Source organism: Salvelinus alpinus, chromosome 16, assembly GCF_045679555.1.
Source record: "Salvelinus alpinus chromosome 16, SLU_Salpinus.1, whole genome shotgun sequence".
Classification (NCBI taxonomy): Eukaryota; Metazoa; Chordata; class Actinopteri; order Salmoniformes; family Salmonidae; genus Salvelinus; species Salvelinus alpinus.
In genome coordinates this window covers 28,023,984-28,039,209 of record NC_092101.1, presented here as the reverse complement: position 1 = coordinate 28,039,209, position 15,226 = coordinate 28,023,984, and the positions used below count along the sequence as shown (strand labels likewise).

Here is a 15,226-nt window from a genome sequence, read left to right as displayed (position 1 = left end):
AGAAACTCCCCAAATTCAGGTGTTCCAGGCTTGTAGCGTCATACCCGAGAAGATTTAAGGCTGTAATCGCTGTTAAAGGTGCTTCAACAAAGTACTGAGTAAAGGGTCTGAATACTTATGTAAATGTGATATTTCAGCTTTTTTATTTTGGTATAAATTTGCTAACATTTCTAAAAATCTGTTTTTGCTTTGCCATTATGGGGTATTGTGTGTAGATTGATGAGGGAATAAGGCTATAATGTAACAATGTGAAAAAGTCTGAATACTTTCCGAATGCGCAGTATATAATGGTGTGTATAGACTGTATGGGCAGTATATGAATAGAAAAGGTGTTAACAGCAGCATTTATATAGGATGAGCCTTGACTAGAATACAGTATATACATATAAAACAGTATGTAAAGTAAACATGATTAAAGTGACCACTGTTCAATGACTTTATGTGCATAGGGCAAAGCAGTCTCTAAGGTACAGGGTAGCGTACAGGGTGGTAGCTGGCTAGTAACAGTGGCTAAGGTTCAGGGCAGGGTACTGGGCGGAGGCCGGCTAGTGGTTACTGTTTAACAGTCTGATGGCCTGGAGAAAGAAGCTGTTCATCAGTCTCTCAGTCCCAGCTTTGATGCACCTGTACTGTCTCCTCCTTAGATGGTAGTGGGGTGAACAGGCCGTGGCTTGGGTGGCTGAGGTCCTTGATGATCTTCTTGACCTTCCTGTGACACCAGATGCTGTAGGTTCTGGAGGGCAGGCAGTGTGCCCCCGGTGATGTGTTGGGCTGACCGCACCACCCTCTGGAGAGCACTGCGGTTGCGAATGGTGCAATTGCCGTACCAGGCGGAGATACAGCCCGACAGGAAGAAGTTTAGAAGTTTGTCAAGGTCTTAGGGGCCAAGCTGAATTTCTTCAGCCTCCTGAGGTTGATGAGGCGCTTTTGCGCCTTCTTCACCACACTGTCTGTGTAAAGGGACTATTTCAGGTTTTCACCCTCTCCGCTGCTCAGCTCCTTCATTTTGTTGAGGGAGAGGTCATTTTCCTCAGCAAAAGCCTCAACAGATGAGTTGTGTTTTGCAAATACATTTTGTCTTTACTATTTATCACTATATCTTGAAAAAAATGTATCTTTAGTAGAAAAACATGTAAGCACAAAACAGTAGGGGAATATCCTTGATGAAGCATTTTCCATTGATTGGACGTTGGTTGGTTGCATGGTTATGAACTTCAAATGCCATTCATGACAAATCAGTCACCAATAATGTGTGTGGCATATAGGCTTGAACTGAAGTACACTTGGATTTATGATGGCACAAACAAGGTCCTAAACCTGATTCTAAATAAATGATACCTCTCTGCAACATGCTGTAATACTCAACATTTGTTTTATTTAAAGGTAGATTTCAAGTAAAAATCAGCTACTGATGCAAGTGACCATGTCACCCAATGGTTTCAGAGGTTGATTTATATGAATTCAACCAAAACTGAATGTTGATCTGATATACACTGAGTGTACATAACATTAGGAACACCTGGTCTTTCCATGACATAGACTGACCAGGTGAATCCAGGGGAAAGCTATGATCCTTTATTGCTGTCACCAGTTAAATCCACTTCAATCAGTGTAGATGAAGGGGAGGAGACCGATTTTTAGGCCTTGACACAATTAAGACATGGATTGTGTGTGTGCCATTCAGAGGGTGAATGGCCAAGACAAAAGTTTTAACTGCCAGGGTGGCGCAGCGGTCTAAAGCACTGCATCGCAGTGCTTGAGGCGTCACTACAGCCCGGGTTCAATCCCAGGCTGTGTCACAGCCGGCAGTGACTGGGAGACCCATGAGGCAGCGCACAATTGGCCCAGCATTGTCAGGGTGGTTTGGCTGGCCGGGATTTCCTTGTCCCATTGTGCTGTAGCAACTCATTGTGGTGGGCCAGGTGCCTGCAAGCTGACTTCTGTTGCCAGCTGGATTGTGTTTCCTCCGACACATTGGTGCAGCTGGCTTCCGGGTTAAGAGAGCAGTATGTCAAGAAGCAGTGCGGCTTGGCAGGGTCGTGTTTCAGAGGACGCATGGCTCTCGACCTTCGCCTCTCCCGAGTCCATAGGGGAGTTGTAGTGATGTTTTTTTTACGCTCAACAGTTTCCCGTGTGTATCAAGAATGGTCCCCCACCAGCCAACTTGACAGAAGCATTGGAGTCAACATGGGCCAGCATCCCTGTGGAATCAACCTTTTGTAGTGTCCATGTTTGTTTGGTTGGTTGCTTGGTTTGTTTTTGCTGCACAACATGTGGGAAAACTTAAAGTACTTTCAAATGTATGATACAGCAGATTGATAAGAGGGTGTGTGTGTGTGTGTGTGTGTGTGTGTGTGTGTGTGTGTGTGTGTGTGTGTGTGCGTGCGTGCGTGCGTGCGTGCGTGCGTGCGTGCGTGCGTGCGTGTGTGAGCATGGGTGCACATGAGAGAGAGAGGGAGAGGGAGAGGGAGAGGGAGAGGGAGAGGGAGAGGGAGAGGGAGAGGGAGAGGGAGAGGAAGAGGGAGAGGGAGAGGGAGAGGGAGAGGGAGAGGGAGAGGGATACTAAATGTAATTACATTTGCCAACTTGGATTCATAGTCTATCTTTGCCATACTGTATTACATTTTAACGTGAAGTTACTTACTGTAGGGCTATCATGTTTTAGACTTTTCTTTCCTCACAGTTGCTTAGACTGTTATAATAATGTGATAATCACAGTTGAGCTCTTCAACCCTGTATGATGCAGTATGAAACTGTTATTTTAAATTCCCACATACAGCCAGAGCCATTATAAGAGTGTCAACATGATAATATTGTCTATCTTATAGTCCTGATCAAGCCAAGCCATATCAAACATTAATCAGATAATAGTCTTATCTCTGATATACTAAAGTGTATTGCCTATGGTCCTTTGGTTGTTTACATAATAAAGTAGGCCTATATAGATCTTACCTTTATTTTTACCCACAACATACTTTACTGTTGTTTTTGTTCTCTACAATATTTGCCAAAGAATTTGGCTTAACCTACAAAGGCCACCACAAGTCACCACCAGAGAGCATGTTTTCTCCACTCAGAAGAGAAATGCATTACACACAAATGCAAACTGAGCCGGCCAGGACAGCCTAAAAACATGCCACTATGATACAGCTCAAATCGAAAGTGACTTTTTCATAGCAGGTTCTAGGGGAATTTACGCAGCAGGTTAAGATAATTAATGTAGCAGTTCAGGATAATTAGGTTAAGGTCAGGAAAAGGGCTAGGGTATAGCAATAATCTAGATGGTCTAAACCTGTTTAAAGTCTTAATTCAATTAGGCATATTAGTGAAAACTTCTATAAATCCGTTATTTGAATACCCTATTCTCAATAAAAGTGTGATAAATATTAACAGACTGGCCTTTTAGATATTTGAAAATGTGGCAATACAGTAAATCCATGTTGAAATCATCAAGGTTATTTGGTTAAGCCTAGTTCATTTGCTACTTTTCTGAGATTGACTGCCACTATCATCCCGCAAAAAAAATAAAAAGCTTATGACAGGCATTAGCCTACTTTTTACCTAGTGCCAACATAGTTGTAAAAACTCATGCCAGAGTAGGAATATTCCATCATACACTAATAATTTGACGTTGCCTGACCTACATTCACTGCAGATGCTCAGGTAAGCTCACTCACTGTCAGAGCGCCCCTTTTGCCATGGACTTTGAACAGTCAGGGTCCAGCGTGTTTTGCGCTTTATAAGCAGCATGCGGTATCCAGGTAGCTCAGGTGAAGGACTTCTGGCAAAGCCTCCACTACAGGTGCGTATTACCACTCTTCATACTGCAATACACCACACATTAGAAACAAGACTCATTCAGGTAATATCACAACAAAATAAAACTACAACAAACAAACAAGGATATGTTAGGAATTGTTACCTATAGCTGTATGCGCTTATAACCTCTAAATGATGATTATTATTATTGTTGGCACGCAGCTATACACAATGTGGAGCCAATGACTGGTGGAGCTTGTTTTCAGGAGTGATACCTTCTGCTGTTTTACCTCGCTCTCTTTTTGTCAAATGTTGCAAAGATAACGATGAAATAACTATTATTGTTATTATTAGAATAATAGGTATTCATTGTATTAGTTCTAGCCTAGTAATAGACATAGTATGCCTCTGTTGTACACTATTTTTGTTTGAGATAACTCATTTTGATCCTTGGAAATTTTGAGCTTAGAGAGCTGTACTGATTCAACTTTTTGTATGGTTTCTTGAGGATTGTAGGCCCCTAGCACACAGTCATATTTGTATTTCTCTGTGGACTTTGTCAACGTGGATGTGAAAAAGCAACATCACCATGAGTTATTCCCATGGAATAAGTTTCCAGAATTTAAAGTAGAAATTGTCATATTTGGTAACATCTTGTGACAGGCACAAGGTTGCTTGGCTTTGCGTTGGAGGATACAAAAATATTATATTTTTTAGAAACTATCAAATAGAGGTGTCTCAATATAAAAGGACTGTGTATTTGTTTCCTCTGGGAGAGAAAAAGATTTAAAAAGTGAACAGGTACTGGCTTTTCACATTTAATTATTTTTCTTTCCAAATTGATTTATTCAAGTCAAAACTGTTTAGCCTTACTCCAATATACCTTGAGGTTTGCTACATGATCTTCATGGTTTACTGCAAAGTAAGTTATTTTTTCCTATAGGGCAATGCCTCTTCATCCAGAATTCAGAGATACTCCGTCTCCCACTCTTGGTATGTACAGTAGGCTACGCTTTACTATCTATGAAGTCCATACCTCACCACCAGGCAGCATCACCATACACAGAGGCAACCTCCACTCACAATTATCCTAATCTCACAGATGATGCTGGTAAGGCACCTAAAGACTCAGTCGTCCTGTCGGCATATTCTACCATGGACCTGGTGGACAAGGACCCGGATGAGGATGACCCCTGGAACCTCCCTGAACTGCAGGACACTGGACTCAAGTGGTCAGGTGAGATAGAGTGTGGTTGCATCGGAAATTGTGTCGGAAATTGTACCTCATTCCCAACAAAGTGCACAGCTTTTGACCACTGGGCGCTCGTCAAACGTTGTGCAATATAGTGCCTTGCAAAAGTATTCATCCCCATTGAGAAATGAGCTTGTTTAAAAAAATTCTAAAAGATACAAAACAGAAAAGTGGTCTATGCATATGTATTCACCCCCTTTGCTATGAAGCCCCTAAATAAGATCTGGTGCAACCAATTACCTTCAGAAGTCACATAATTAGTTAAAGTCCACCTGTGTGCAATCTAAGTGTCACATGATCTGTCACATGATCTCAGTATATATACACCGGTTCTGAAAGGCCCCAGAGTCTGCCACACCACTAATCAAGCGGCACCACCAACCAAGTGACACAATGAAGACCAAGGAGCTCTCCAAACAGATCAGGGACAAAGTTGTGAAGAAGTACAGATCAGGGTTGGGTTATAAAAAAATATCAGAAACTTTGAACATCCCACGAAGCACCATTAAATCCATTATAATTTTTTTTAAAGAATATGGCACCACAACAAACCTGCCAAAAGAGGGTCGCCCACCAAGGAGGGCATCAATCAGAGAGGCAACAAAGAGACCAAAGATAACCCTGAAGGAGCTGCAAAGTTCCACAGCTGAGATTGGAGAATCTGTCCATAGGACCACTTTAAGACGTACACTCCACAGAGCTGGGCTTTACGGAAGAGTAGCCAGAAAAAAAGCCATTGCTTAAAGAAAGGCATGTGGGAGACTCCCCAAACATATGGAAGAAGGTACTCTGGTCAGATGGCCATCATGGAAAACGCTATGTCTGGCACAAACCCAACACCTCTCATCACCCCGAGAACAGCATCCCCACAGTGAAGCATGGTGGTGGCAGAATCATGCTGCTGGGATGTTTTTCATCGGCAGGGACTGGGAAACTGGTCAGAATTGAAGGAATGATGGATGGCGCTAAATACAGGGAAATTCTTGAGGGGAATCTGTTTCAGTCTTCCAGAGATTTGAGACTGGGACAAAGGTTCACCTTCCAGCAGGAGGGTGAACCTCCGTCCCAATGACACTAAGCATACTGCTAAAGCAACACTTGAGTGGTTTAAGGGGAAACATTTAAGTGTCTTGGAATCGCCTAGTCAAAGCCCAGACCTCAATCCAATTGAGAATCTGTGGCATTTCTGTACACCAGCGGAACCCATCCAACCTGAAGGAGCTGGAGCAGTTTTGCCTTGAAGAATGGGCAAAAATCCCAGTGGCTAGATGTGCCAAGCTTATAGAGACATACCCCAAGAAACCTGCAGCTACAATTGCTGCAAAAGTTGGCTCTACAAAGTGTTGACTTGTTTCACAATAAAAAATATTTTGCATCTTCAAAGTGGTAGGCATGTTGTGTAAATCAAATGATACAAACCCCCCCAAAAATGAATTTTAATTCCAGGTTGTAAGGCAACAAAATCGTAAAAATGCCAAGGGTGGTGAATACTTTGGCATGCCACTGTACGTAGGGAATAGGGTGCCATTTCAGACACAGCCTAGCTCACCTTCTTTACCTATCACTGGGATGAAAATTAATGTTGAAGTGAGAACCTGTGTGACTACACCAACAAGAATTCAGTCTCTCTTTGGAAACAGAGTTGGATACCAAAGGGAAGGTTATGCGGGTTCTGACTTCCATCGTCAAGTTCATTCTGCTGGTTGGATTTCTCTACATGTTCGTCTGCTCTCTGGACGTCCTGAGCTCTGCTTTCCAGCTAGTTGGAGGTAACATTAAACCCGCTCTCTCTCTCTGTCAGAGTAGAGAAAATGAATTCAACCCAACCCAATCATATAATACAGTCATAATCAAATTAAAGTAATTAAAAGTTAATCTTTGTTGTCAACCAGGTCCTGATAAGGGACCTATTGTCCATACTTATGTTTTAGCTCTGCTCATTTAATGATACTCTCATACTTTCATGTTGATGACATTACACAATATTATTCACAATTACAACTGTCCTCTTATTCTGTTTCTAAATATCATAAAATGGGCTGTTTATGGATATCAAAGCATTTATGGGATGTTTTCATGATGAATTTGGCTGTGTGTCACTGTGTATCCATAGGTAAGGCAGCCGGGGACATCTTCCAGGACAACGCGGTGCTGTCCAACCCTGTGGCTGGCCTGGTGATTGGAGTGCTGGTCACAGTGTTAGTCCAGAGTTCTAGCACGTCCTCCTCTATTGTGGTCAGCATGGTGTCTTCTGGATGTGAGTATACACACACATACAAGTACACATGGGACACATACACACATGCACACATAGACATTCACGCATGTACAGGATGCACATACACACACAAACAGATAGCGTAGCGGTTAAGAGTGTTAGGCCAGTAACCAAAAGGTTGCTAGTTTGAATCCCCAAGCCAACTAGGTGAGAAAGATGTGTCCTTGAACAAGGCACTTAACACAAATTGCTCCTATAAGTTGCTCTGGATAAAAGCGTCTGCTAAAATATAAACAAACACATTTTCACTCACTCATACACATCTGTATACATAACTACATGATCAAAGCCAAGTGATTATTGTCTCATTTAATCCTAAAGTGATTGTATCTTCATTGAAGTGCTGGAGGTCCAGTCTGCAGTGCCTGTCATTATGGGAGCCAACATTGGAACCTCAGTCACCAACACTATCGTGGCGATGATGCAGGCAGGAGACAGAAATGAGTTCCGCAGGTACATCTGACTCGATAACTTTCTAAGCAGCCTAAATTGATAGAAATTTACTTCACCATTTTGGACTATGAAAAAACATTATAATTTGTTGCTTGGTAACAAGCAGAATTGTATCATGCTGGATAAATAGTGAGATGTAGATCCTGGTGTTATTTCTTCCAGGGCATTTGCTGGTGCCACCGTGCATGACTTCTTTAACTGGCTGTCTGTGCTGATCCTGCTGCCACTGGAGGCAGCCACTGGTGTCCTGTATAAACTCACCAAGATTGTCATCGACTCCTTTAACATCCAGGGGGGTGACAATGCCCCTGAACTGCTAAACGTCATCACTGACCCCCTCACCAGTGCCATCATAGAGGTAGGAGCAGCATTTCACCATCATGAAGCATCTTGTTAATCACTATATAAAATGCCATTCTGGATGATGTCATCTGGTGTACATCATGGGATTTTAACTAACTATGAGCAAGCAAAGGATAGTACTTTTGCTCCTGCCCAGACATTGCAGACATCAACCAATGGTTGCGTGCTTCGTCATCGACTGTGTCATCGACTGACAGATTGCTATAACATAGGTGGTCCTGTGTGGCTCATTCGGTAGAGCATGACGCTTACAACAGCAAATACTGTCGGTTCGATTCCCGCTGGGGCCACCCATATGTAAAATGAATGCATGCATGATTGTAAGTTGCTATGGATAAAAGTGTCTGCTAAATGGCATTTATTATTATCACATGAGTGTCCCCAATGCACCTGATAAAGCATTAACTACAATATGAGAAACGTATTAGAATGTATTTACAGTGCATTCGAAAAGTATTCAGACGCCATGACATTTTCCACATTCTGTACGTTACCGCCTTATACTAAAATAGATTAAATAAAAATAATTCCTCAACAATCTACACACAATACGCCATAATGACAAAATGAAAACAGGTTTTTAGAAATTTTTGCAAATTTATAAACAATATAAAACAGAAATAATTTTATTTTTATTTACATAAGTATTCAGACCCTTTGCTATGAGACTCGAAATTGAGCTCAGGTGCATCCTGTTTCCATTGATCATCCTTGAGATGTTTCTACAACTTGATTGGAGTCCACCTGTGGTAAATTCAATTGATTGTACATGATTTGGAAAGGCACACACCTGTCTATATAAGGTCCCACAGTTGACAGTGCATGTCAGAGCAAAAACCAAGCCATGAGGTAGAAGGAATTGTCCGTAAAGCTCCGAGACAGGAATGTGTCGAGGCACAGATCTGGGGAAGGGTACCAAAACATTTCTGCAGCATTGAAGGTCCCCAAGAACACAGTGGCCTCCATCATTCTTAAATGTAAGAAGTTTGGAACCACCAAGACTCTTCCTAGAGCTGGCCAAACTGAGAAATCGGGGGAGAAGGGCCTTGGTCAAGGAGTTGACCAAGAACCCGATGGTCACTCTGACAGAGCTCCAGAGTTCCTCTGTGGAGATGGGAGAAACTTCCAGAAGGACAACCATCTCTGCAGCTTTCCACCAATCAGGCCTTTAGACGGAAGCCACTCCTCAGTAAAAGGCACATGACAGTCCACTTGGAGTTTGCCAAAAGGCACCTAAATGAGAATCAAGATTTTCTGGTGTGATGAAACCATGATTGAACTCTTTGGCCTCAATGCCAACCGTCACTTCTAGAGGAAACCTGGCACCATCCCTACGGTGGTGGCAGCATAATGCTGTGGGGATGTTTTTCAGCGGCAGGGACTGTGATACTAGTCAGGATTGAGGGAAATATGAAAGGAGCAAAGTACAGAGAGATCCTTGATGAAAACCTGCTCCAAAGCACTGAGGACCTCAGACTGGAGCGAAGGTTCACCATCCAACAGGACAACGACCCTAAGCACACAGCCAAGACATCGCAGGAGTGGCTTCGGGACAAGTCTCTGAATATCCTTGAGTGGCCCAGTCAGAGCCAGGACTTGAACCCAATCGAACATCTCTGGAGAGACCTGAAAATAGCTGTGCAGCAACGCTCCCCGCCCAACCTGACAGAGCTTGAGAGGATCTGCAGAGAAGAATGGGAGAAACTCCCCAAATATAGTTGTGCCAAGCTTGTAGCGTCATACCCAAGAAGACTCAAGGCTGTAATCGCTACCAAAGGTGCTTCAACAAAGTACTGAGTAAAGGGTCTGAATACTTATGTAGGTAGATGTTATATTTCATTTTTTTAATTTATTTTTATTAATTAGCAATAATGTCAAAATTAGGGGGCTTCATTATTAGGGGGTATTGTGTGTAGATTGATGAGGAAATATTTTTTTTAAATACATTTTAGAATAAGACTGTGTAAAAAGTCAAGGGGTCTGAATACTTTCCAAAGGCTAGCAAGACACCTTTACAACCCTGAAACATATTTGAAACATCAGCTTAATATTACATTTGAGTTGATAGAGAACTTTAGTAGGCTATAATAAAATGATATACAACTGAACAGAAACCTTTCTTTCCCTCTAGCTGGATAAAACGGTCATCAGTGACATTGCCACGGGTGACCCAGCGGCCAGAAACAAGAGTCTGATCAAAATCTGGTGCAAAACAGAGAAAATCACGGTAAGACCCTGTCATAATAGCCGTGTCACACACAGGAATTATTCATCAGATAGTCAAACAATGGGTTATTTTTGACCAAGTTTGTGATGATTGATGATGAAGACTTTTCCGATAGTAAAAAAACAAGATAACACTGTAGTACAGCTGGGAGTGCTATCTCTTAAGCCCTCTGTCGCAGGGTTAATGTTTGACAGCTTTTAGCTTGGCCAGAGTGATTCTACTTATAAGGACCAGTGCTTTATTGCCACAATACCATAATGAAGGTGGGATTTTCGGCAGCGCAGTCAAAACGTGATTTCCTGTGTTTTTATATATATTTTTCCACTATGAGTTTGGAATAATACTGTGAAATTGTGAAAATTATTATAATGCCCTTTTAGTGTAGGCGCTGTTTGAATAGACCGCCTGAAATGTCAACCTGTTTTGGTGTCAGCCTGTTTTGGCATGCCTTGTGACATCACCAGGTGGTAAATCAGTTAATAGACCAATAAGAGAGTTCCAAACCTCTATGCTAATAACAGCACATTTTCAGTTTGCCCCTCCCAACTCAGATCACTCCCAGACAGTCCTATCAAAATACCAGCTTGAAAAATTGCTCTTTGCTAAGAAGCTATTTTTGTTTCTTTTTGACCATTGTAATTGTATTCAATTACAGTAAAGTACTTAACTGTTACCCAGAAAGGATTTGATATTGAGATAAAAATGGCTGTGTTGGACCTTTAATAAAATGCCCTTTCTTTACTAGTCAATGTGGATGTTATTGTTTCCATAGGTTTTGATTACAATGATTACGCACTGTGCATTTATCTGTATTGGCGAAAAAACTTTTATTATTGTTTTTTAGACTCTTTTAAATATAACAGTTCCCTCAGCTGCCAACTGCACGATCGGCGTCCCCTGTTGGGTGGAAGGCAACAAGACATGGACGCAGATAAATGTGACTGAGACGATCAATCTAGAGAGATGTAAGTACAGCACAATCACTGTGCCCATGATCACATAAAAGGCCTATACAGAGCAATTTGGATTACCTGATACGCTCAGTCAAACATCTGTGAAACCAGAGAACAACCCCCCCCCCTCCCCACCACCACCACCTGACACAAGGACAATGACTTCCATTCAGTCTATTTAGTGACTCATCGCCTCCCCTCACCTCTTCTACCTGCTCAAATACCCTCCCCTCACCCCCTCTACCCGCTTAAAAGTCCCATTCATTCTGGCCAGCAGAAGCACCTGAGTGGCCCAAGGCCGAACGACGGGCCAGCACTCCCAAGTCTAACACAGCCAAACAAAATGAATACCTGTATGCTTGGAAAATCAGCCAATCAAAACAAGGGAAAGGGTCATCACTCTCATTTTGGCTTGGATCAGATCCTGTTGTAATGTAACCCATTACTTTGGGTCACCAGACATGTCAGGGCTAAGTGTAGAAGCTATGGGGAAAAAAACATGTTGACTGTTGAAGTAACTCCAAATCTTCACCAGACATGTCAGGGCTAAGTGTAGAAGCTATGGGGGAAAAAACATGTTGACTGTTGAAGTAACATTCTTCCTATCCTTTCCATCAAATCGGTGGAAGTCCTGTCAGGACAGAAAAATTACCTTATCACTAATCCCACCAAACTAATTACCTTCTCTCTAATCTTTCAATTTTATCCCACCCTTGTCCCAGGTATATCTTTAATAACATTTGGCATCTTCCCATGCAGGCAACCATATCTTTGCCTATGCTAACCTGCCTGACCTGGCTGTGGGCCTCATCCTGTTGGCCCTGTCCCTGCTCATCCTCTGTACCTGCCTCATCCTCATCGTCAAGCTGCTCAACTCCATGCTCAAGGGACAGGTGGCCGTGGTCATCAAAAAGGTGCTCAACACAGGTGAGAAGACATTGGCTATCTTCCCAATCTACTCAGAACGCTGGTAGAACATACGCCCTGTTTGATAACACAGGATTAGCCACTCTGCAGATTGAAGGTCACATCAGGTGCTCTGGTCCTGTTACATGACTATCCTGTGATTCTTATGGTCACCTAGATGTTCATGTTGAAAGTAATCCTAAAATTCACTTTGATGTTTATGTTGAAAGTAATCCTAAAATTCACTTTGATGTTTATGTTGAAAGTAATCCTAAAATTCACTTTGATGTTCATGTTGAAAGTAATCCTAAAATTCACTTTGATGTTCATGTTGAAAGTAATCCTAAAATTCACTTTGATGTTCATGTTGAAAGTAATCCTAAAATTCACTTTGATGTTCATGTTGAAAGTAATCCTAAAATTCACTTTGATGTTGAAGGGGTCATAATACAGTCAAAGTGATCTTAAGGTTAAGGTCTCCAAGCTTTAAAATTTTTATTTAACTAGGCAAGTCAGTTAAGAACAAATTCTTATTTACAATGACGGCCTACCCCGGCCAAACCCTAACCCGGATGACGCTGTGCCAATTGTGCGTCGCCCTATGGGACACCCAATCACGGCCGGTTGTGATACAGCCTGGAATCAAACCAGGGTCTGTAGTGAGATGCACTGAGATGCAGTGCCTTAGACCGCTGCGCCACTCGGGAGCCCATGCTTAACCTGCTCTGTCTTGTCTGTTCAGACTTCCCCTTCCCCTTCGGCTGGGTCACTGGTTACATTGCCATCCTGGTTGGAGCAGGAATGACCTTCATCGTTCAGAGCAGCTCTGTCTTCACCTCTGCAATCACGCCCCTTGTTGGTGAGTAGTTAGGCAAATTTGTTTAGCGTCTATCTATCCATTTACCTTTAGCTGTCTCCTATTGCATCCAAACCTACTGGTAACACTCAAGTATTCTTTCAGTATCATGTAACCCTGCATGTATTATTTTTCTCTGGCCCATGTCTTATTCCTTCTCTCTATTGTCCAACAGGTATTGGTGTTATTAGCCTTGAGAGAGCCTATCCCCTGACATTGGGCTCTAATATCGGCACAACTACCACTGCTATTCTTGCTGCTATGGCTGCTCCCGGGGAAACCCTGGCCAACTCACTGCAGGTTTGTTGTAGTTATCATTTATATTTATGGCGGTGTCATATTGCTCTCTGTCCACTCTATCTCTCTATACATCAGTGTTATTGAAGTCTCACTCACCCTGTTTGCATCTCCTCTGCAGATTGCACTGTGCCATTTCTTCTTCAACATAGCGGGGATCCTGCTGTGGTATCCTATCCCCTTCACTCGGATCCCCATCCGCTTGGCCAGAGCCCTGGGGAACCGCACAGCCAACTACCGCTGGTTCGCAGCGATCTACCTCCTGCTCTGCTTCTTCCTCATGCCCCTGACCATCCTGGGGCTCTCCCTGGCCGGCTGGCAGGTCCTGGTGGGGGTGGCCGTGCCCATCGTTGTCCTGGCCATCTTCATCATCATCGTCAACCTGATGCAGACACGTTGTCCTCGGTACCTGCCCAGCAGGCTCCGGAACTGGGACTTCTTGCCCCGCCCCCTGCACTCCATGGCCCCCTGGGATCGAGTGGTGATGTCTGGCATGGCCTTCTGCGGCACCCGCTGCTGCTGCTGCTGTAAGTGCTGCCAGAAGACTGAGGATGAAGAGAAGGGTGGTAAGGAGAGGAAGAAGAGTCAAGAGATGTATGATAACCCAGCCCTAACCAGAGACGATGAGCCACTAGAAGCTCCCAAGGAAAGTGTGAAAGCTACACAGCTCTGACACAGTTATGAATTCACTGTAACATATCTGTAAGACATATATAACCTATTTGTAACATATATGTAATCCTCCACATTTGCTCAGGCTTTATGGAGTTAACCAGTCTCTGTTTCGGTGATACTGTATCATGAAGTGGTGAAGGCCCGAACACGGCAACTGTACTTCTTGTAGGAGAACATCACCAAAAAGTGTTGAGTATCCACTGTATATATTTATTGGGGCGTAATACATATATTGCTAAAACCACTCCATGGAATCATACAACAGATATATTTTTGATAATGTTTATTGAATGTATCATTTCAACTTTCATGATGAAATAGAATGGGATAAACATGCACTTTTTATTGAATTGATGTATCACTGACTATTTAAAAATGTTTTACCTTTTGATATTTGTAAATAATACAAATTATTAGTTGTAAACAGAATGTTGTGATATATTTCCAATTAGTGTAATGTTCCTCATTGATAATTTACTGTATTGCATTGTGTATTGTATCATGACTGACTGTAATTTTACATTCTGTCGGACTGAATACATCACAGTATTGTCTCTCATCAATAAATATTAGAAACCAATTCATCAGTTTGTGTCATGCTTATAGGTAAAAAACTGAAATATTATTTGCATGGTTGAGTTGGTATTATGATATATTTTGTGTTGTAGAATATATATTTTAGATTTCAAAATGCCTGGTCATGTGATTGATAATGCATAACTGTAAGCTAATGGGTACAGTAGACTGGTTACCCCGAGTGAGTTGTGCTCCAATGCTGTAGCTGGTTTTTGGGAGGTTGTATCAGTGTGTACTACTGATAGTAGTAAGTGAAATGCATCAGATGTGCCTTTGGACAGTAGCCATCTGGGCAGAACTTTTCATCTGGGCAGAACCAACATCCTGCTGGCCCATAGAGACCAGCAGGTACACTGTACACACGCTGCATCACCTCCTGCCACGCACATGCCTGTCTTGCCCTATAGTTCACCTGGGAGACCACCCCTGCTCAAGCCAAGGTGCACTTCATGAGTAGAACTCTGAATACGGTGATAGTACTTTATAGTTAACTACAGTGTCTAAATCAATTGGCACCCTTGGCAGCAGATCAGAAAACCAAACACAAGGTTATCATTGCAATGATTTCTCAAATATTGATTCATACACTACCAATTCGATCTATTCTTTCAGACTGAGTAATGTTATAGTA

The 15,226-nt window shown here is 42.5% G+C and overlaps 1 protein-coding gene across 1 annotated transcript; it reads left to right on the top strand.

Annotated features, from left to right (window-relative positions):
• Window positions 1-4,702: 4,702 nt before the first annotated feature.
• Window positions 4,703-14,595, top strand: LOC139541275 (sodium-dependent phosphate transport protein 2B-like). Its single transcript, XM_071345737.1, has 12 exons — window positions 4,703-4,752; window positions 4,862-4,996; window positions 6,652-6,780; window positions 7,125-7,268; window positions 7,631-7,742; window positions 7,905-8,100; window positions 10,237-10,332; window positions 11,177-11,297; window positions 12,045-12,212; window positions 12,934-13,050; window positions 13,223-13,347; window positions 13,466-14,595. Exons 1-12 carry the CDS (start codon window positions 4,707-4,709, stop codon window positions 14,015-14,017), a joined length of 1,941 nt encoding a protein of 646 aa, XP_071201838.1. The 5' UTR covers window positions 4,703-4,706; the 3' UTR covers window positions 14,018-14,595.
• Window positions 14,596-15,226: the final 631 nt, after the last annotated feature.

What these genes read in the sequence shown, in the direction of transcription:
- LOC139541275 (XM_071345737.1), top strand. Translation starts at nt 4,707, where the DNA reads ATGCCTCTTCATCCAGAATTCAGAGATACTCCGTCTCCCACTCTTG. An exon ending in CACTGGACTCAAGTGGTCAG is followed by an intron (nt 4,997 to 6,651) that starts GTGAGATAGAGT and finishes CTTTGGAAACAG; the next exon opens with AGTTGGATACCAAAGGGAAG. An exon ending in CAGCATGGTGTCTTCTGGAT is followed by an intron (nt 7,269 to 7,630) that starts GTGAGTATACAC and finishes TCTTCATTGAAG; the next exon opens with TGCTGGAGGTCCAGTCTGCA.